At 37.9% G+C, this 6,267-nt stretch overlaps 1 protein-coding gene across 1 annotated transcript in view; it reads left to right on the top strand.

The window, feature by feature from the left end:
- The first annotated feature begins 176 nt into the window (after positions 1 to 176).
- The window catches only part of LOC107743926 (60S ribosomal protein L15), a 7,752-nt gene continuing 1,661 nt past the window's right edge, over positions 177 to 6,267 (top strand). The window contains exons 1-3 of the mRNA XM_016557380.1: positions 177 to 262; positions 1,324 to 1,505; positions 2,993 to 3,129. Coding sequence (XP_016412866.1) covers positions 1,334 to 1,505; positions 2,993 to 3,129 — 309 coding nt within the window. The 5' untranslated portion in view covers positions 177 to 262; positions 1,324 to 1,333. The remainder of the gene's footprint in view (positions 263 to 1,323; positions 1,506 to 2,992; positions 3,130 to 6,267) is intronic.

Raw genomic sequence — 6,267 nt, 5'->3', positions numbered from 1 at the left:
ATTTTTTTTCCTACTATGGAAGTCAATGGCAACCACCAACTGTTTGATTCATACGGGTTTGGAACGACATGAGGGTGAGTAAATGATGACAGAATTTTCATTTTTGGGTGAACTATCCCTTTAAGTTAAAATCAAATTCGTAGTTACAGACTACGTTTCCCAGAAATCTTTAACAACCGGAACCGGAAATACGACGGAAGGAACGGCCTCATAAAGCATTATGGGAAATTGTTCTCTCCCTTTCCGGTTAGTACGCCATCAAGTAAGCGAGACTTTCTTAGTTTTCTGAATGTAGAATCCATCAAAAATCTTAGCGCGTGTAATGTCATCCGAATCACACGATTGGTGTGTTTTGTGCGGAATATCTCAGCTTTACTCTCCCACCGTTATTTTCCGCCGTAATGGTGTTGTACGGTCATTTTAAAGCGGAATTGTGAAGCGTAGGCTTGCTAATGTCACGCCGGAGTTGGCACGGTTTCTGTCAAAACTGAATTACACTTCATTAATTATCAAAAGTCATTTTCGGGAATTACATGTGTTGAGCTTATTTAAATCATCGTCCGTGGCTTAAGCGTTGAATTGTTTTGATGTATCTGTATGTAATAACAGTTCCCGTGTTCAAACTACATAACAGACACCGCTATTGGGCATATAGTGCACTTAAAACAACCGTTTTGTGTCTGAAGTCTGAGATATCAGATAATATACTCATTATAATATTAAATTTATGCACGCTTGCTTATTAGCAGTCGGGTCTGTGACCTGCCGTGTTATGGGTGTTGATAAAAAGCTAACGTTACACGGACATCGAGTTCCAAGTTAGAATGTTTAAGACGAAGTGCAGAACTTTTTTTTTTCCTAGCCTGACTTAATTAAAAACAGTCTTGTGATTTGTAGTATTAATAAAAATGAAGGTTACATTAACCTTATACTTATTTATCACTACATCCCTACAACTTAATTTTTTATTCTATTCATATTCTATTGTATCTTTTTTTTGTGTGGTTTATTTATACATGTGTGTATTTTATTCACATCTTATTTTATTGTCTGTGTGTCGTCTCTACTGGAAGCTTGTGACACTAAAACAAATTCCTTGTATGTGCAAACATGCTTGGCAATAAAGCGCTTTCTCTCTCTGATAAATCTGCACACATGCAATTAAAAAAAAAATGAGTAAAATGCAGTGTATAATAGTTTTAGATGCAACTTGTGAGAACGTGTCAACTATCAGAATGCATGTAGTGCATGGCTGATCTATTCCTGTAGTTGTCTGGCGTTACGCTCTTGGTGTGGTTGTTGACTTGGCGTTTGGTGCTGCAGGTGAGGCACCATGGGAGCGTACAAGTACATGCAGGAGCTGTGGAGGAAGAAGCAGTCGGACGTGATGAGGTTTCTGCTGCGCGTGCGGTGCTGGCAGTACCGTCAGCTGTCGGGCCTTCACCGGGCCCCGAGGCCCACCAGACCCGATAAAGCCCGCAGGCTGGGATACAAGGCCAAGCAGGGTGAGTGACGAGCTGCTTCACTGGGTGCGCGTTATTTTTATAATGCACTAGCTATGTTTCCATCCAAAGATGCAAATTAAACTTATGCACAAAACTGTAATATCGCATAAAACATTTGCACCGTTTCCATCCGAGAACACAATCATCACTTCCTGATAAACTGGCAGTAAATATCACTAAGAAAACTAGAAGAAGCCACTTAATATAATAATTTTCATTTGTGATGAGTTACTTGCGCCTCCGAGCAAGCAGACGAAACACAGTAAATGCGGTCATGGAGCTGGATGCTGCCGTTTGGGAACACTGCCGTGTAAGACAATTATACAGACATACTTTGACGACAGACAGTGCTCGGGCATTTCAGATGATTTGCAATGAGATCCGTCCGCTGTTTAGTCAAGCTATCCCGTCCCATTGTGCAAAGTCACATTACTTTTTTAAGTTGGCTTAAGAAAGCCAACTTACTGAAATGCTATTTAAACTTCTTCTTATTCTTCTTCTGAGACTGACATTTCTGACTGCTACTCCTACCAGAGCTTTAACTCTACAAACTTCAAACTCAGCCCAGCTCTTCAGACTGATCTGACTCGGGTTGCTTTATCTTTTCAGACTGATCGGACTTACGGTTTTCCTAAAAATGAAGATTGAAAATCATAAAAATCCCGTAGACTTACATAGACGGAATGTTCAGATGAGCCAAGACTATTCAAACTCCAACTGACAGACATTCAAATGTAAACAAATTGAAGCCGATTAGACTCCATTAAGCTGCCATTCTATGTACTATTTCTAACAAATTTAGACTCATTTAAGCTTCCACTCTACCTAATATTTCTATCTGTCTGTCTGTTTTTCTAATAGACTTTATTGCCTTCAGAATCTAATATCTATCTTATCTATCGGACTGTATTGCCTTCAAACATTCAAGCTTTAAGCTTTAAAACTACTTTAAACCTCAAACTATTTCACGCTGAAAACGATCAAACTTTTAAAACTTTTAAAAACTTTAAAAACATTTTGGTCCGGCTTTCTCACATGGTCTGGGTAAACTCCTCAGTGCATCAGGGAAGTGGATGTGCCTTTGACCTGGAGCGATTGTGATTTCTGCACAGACAGGCATGCTTGGTAAACACTGCGCTCTTATGACCGATTCATTTAAACCTCAAACTATTTCACGCTGAAAACGATCAAACTTTTAAAACTTTTAAAAACTTTAAAAACATTTTGGTCCGGCTTTCTCCAGCCAACTTATAGTTTGTCTTGAACTTTTTTTTATCTAGTTTTGTTTGTTTTGTTTATGCGCAAAGTGGAATTTAATGGAAACATAGCTTATGTCACACAAAGCACTCAGATGTGTTATTTGGAGATTAAGGTCCATATGAATTAACTATTGTTTAGTTGATACTCAGTCGACCGTTCTCTCTCTGTAGTTCATGGCTCATGTTCTCTTGAGTCTGTGTATCTAAACTCTGTTTTTGTGCAAACAGGCTACGTCATCTACCGCATACGTGTGCGCCGTGGAGGCCGCAAGCGCCCCGTGCCTAAAGGTGCCACCTACGGCAAACCCGTGCACCACGGCATCAACCAGATCAAGTTTGCACGCAGCCTGCAGTCAGTAGCTGAGGTACGTGAGCAGCTTCTCGGCAGCCAGACACACCCACGCTTTAACTCAAACAGATTTGCTAAAACCCACAATGCTACACAGGTTTTTTACCGTATAATCACCAAAAGTCTTGTTGACAAGACAAGCTCTGAACCACGTTCACACATATTTGTCCATTGAGACGGGATTACTGCATCCAGTTAGTGTAAAGTACAGGTACTTTAGAGGTCCCTGCTATCAGATAACAGCTCTGGGTATAAACACCACATGTAGTGTAATAGTGCAGCAGTGCCCATCCACTTCTCAGAAGCCTGGCTTCCAGAACTGTTTTTCCCAGGTATTATTGTCACAGCTATTGGAAAAAAGGTCATTGTTAATGGGATATGACCCAAACTTGATTTGAAGCAAGAATAATTAAAAATCTGACAAAAAAAACAAAGGGTACAGGACCTTAACAGCACTACAATCCCATGAAGCCTTACTTGACTTGAATTTAAAAACTATGGTGATATTTAAAAACCAATCTAAAGATATTGTAAGATGAGGCTTTTTTTTTTGGGGGGGGGGGCTTCAAAATTTTTGTTATTCTAAATATAAAAGTTTGACACGTAACATTAAAGTGCCAGGCACTTCACCGCTCTTTTGGCTCTGTGTGCTAACTGCGCTTTTCTGATTGATGGAGATTTCTTTGCAGAATCGTGGTTAACGTTTAACATTTATGGCAAAAAGAAAAAAAATGTGAGGTTATGTATAAAAAAAAAAACAAGTTAGTGATGGCTTTAACAAAAGCACATAGCATGAAATAACAACCTGGTAGCTCACAGTAGATCTGTCTGTAACGGTTGTTAATCACTTTCCCTGTGGAGAGAATGGATGGGTTTTTAGTTTGCACTCTGTGGGTGTTTTCAGTTTAGGTTGACATGGTCTGGGTAAACTCCTCAGTGCATCAGGGAAGTGGATGTGCCTTTGACCTGGAGAGATTGTGATTTCTGCACAGACAGGCATGCTTGGTAAACACTGCGCTCTTATGACCGATTCGGCAAGCTAATGTTTTGTTCCACCTGTTGGGTAACATCGTTGTAATTTACAAACTGGTCAAAGTTCAGGAAACATAGAGGCAAGGCCTGCTGGACTGTGATCACTGTGTTTTTATTCTTTAAGCAGCACACATGGGAAGTCTTGTACCAATCAATATAGTTTGATGTTGTACAAATTAAATGTTTAGTAACTGGTCACTGAACCCAGGCAAAATAAAAAAAAAAGTGCACTTCCATAATGTATTTAAAGTGCTCTATATTCATGCACTAATTTTGAAATTAATATACTATAAAACAAAAGAAAGTCCCGCACACTGCCAATACTTGCAAAAGTATCAAAAACAATTTGACAACGTTTCGGTCTCATCAGCTTCATCAGGCATTTTCTTTTGTTTTTTAGTTTTTTGATTTTTTGGTTTATTTCTCCTACACACCTTTTTATTGCTAGGGCTGTATCACCAGCAAAGATACGATACGATACGTATCACGATACGGGACTGCACTGAATTTCACCTCACTGCTTACTCTAGTGCCATTTCTAACTATTGGCAGAGCAGGCAGCTGACCTCTGCATTATGAAGGGCCTCCATAACTGTACCACAGTACAATATAGGTAATGGCATATGTTTCATGTTTACATTGAGCACTCCCCACCAGGTACAATATTCTGATTGTTTGCATCTTGTTTTTAAGCCCATAAATAATAATGTACTTGTTCTAATAAATTTATATTACTGAACTGAGCTGGATGATGACACCACTGAATTCAATGATGAACTGCCTTTAACTGAATATTGAGTTTACTATTATCACTTTGCATTATTGACACACTATTTTCCTATTTAATGCTGTACAGTTGCTTTGACACAATCTGTGTTGGTAAAAGCGCTATATAAATAAAGGTCACTTGACTTGACAATACTGTAATGTACTTGTACTAATATATTAAAATCATATTTACATTGCTGGTAGGTTATCATTGCACAAATTAACACACTCTCTACAATTAAAAAATAAAAATGAGAATAGTTCTAAACTAATGCGCTGTCTACACTGTATCTAACACACACACACACGCTCAGTCACACACACAGATCAGCGTGTTTATCAGTGTTGCCAACTCTCGCAAGATAAATAAGCAACCGCAGCCTCAAAAACAAGCCCAATATTATTTATTATCATCAATATTTATTATCAGTTGTTTATTATCAATAAATGAGCCTGCAACATGGTAAACTGAAACCACTCGGAGTTTGAAGAGTAAAAACAGAAGTTATTTTACAAGAATCATCAAGTTGCAACAAGACAATAGGCTAGCACTAAGGGGGGGAACTTTAATCCACACATATATAATAAAATAAACTCTCGAACCATATGCATCTATTATAGTATAACTACTCAATTATTAATTATTTAATGATTAATGCATTATGAAAATATTTTACAAATTAAGTTTAACATTTTTAATCTAATTAATTACAGGGTGCTGCGATTAATTAATCTAATTAATGGCAAACTACATTTGGCTGTGAAAATACCCCCAAATGATAGTTTAAAGCTATTATTGTGTTATGTTTAGGCTACAAACATGGGCCTAACAAAGTATGGAACAAAAAAAGAAGATAATTTGAGAAACATCTCAGTATTTTTGTTCATGCAATGAAAGTCACTAGTGACCAAAACTGCTTAGTTATTATAAACAGCATTCAAAATACCTTTTTTTTTTTTTATGTTGTGCAAAAGTCATTCAGGTTTGTAACAACATGAGCGCGAGTAAATGACAGAATTTGTTTATTCTTTTTTGGTGAACTATCCCTTTATTCCCTGTACTTGTACCTTTTTTAAAGGGGTCATATGATGCGATTTCAATTTTTCCTTTCTCTTTGGAGTGTTACAAGCTCTTGGTGCATAAAGAAGATCTGTAAAGTTGCAAACACTAAAGTCTCAAATCCAAAGAGATATTCTTTATAAAAGTTCAGAGTCAGCCACACCTACCTAAAACGGCTCGTTCTAACACACCCCCACATACCTACGTCACGATCTCGGAAGATTTGCATAACGCCGCCCAAACGTTCACGCAAAGAAAGAAGGCGTAACTTCTATTCTCGCTGTAGTATTGTTG

Source organism: Sinocyclocheilus rhinocerous, unplaced genomic scaffold (genome assembly GCF_001515625.1).
Source record: "Sinocyclocheilus rhinocerous isolate Xijiao unplaced genomic scaffold, SAMN03320098_v1.1 scaffold437, whole genome shotgun sequence".
In the NCBI taxonomy this organism is placed as follows: domain Eukaryota; kingdom Metazoa; phylum Chordata; class Actinopteri; order Cypriniformes; family Cyprinidae; genus Sinocyclocheilus; species Sinocyclocheilus rhinocerous.
The sequence above is the reverse complement of the archived record's forward strand: the minus strand, read 5'-3'. Positions and strand labels throughout refer to the sequence as shown.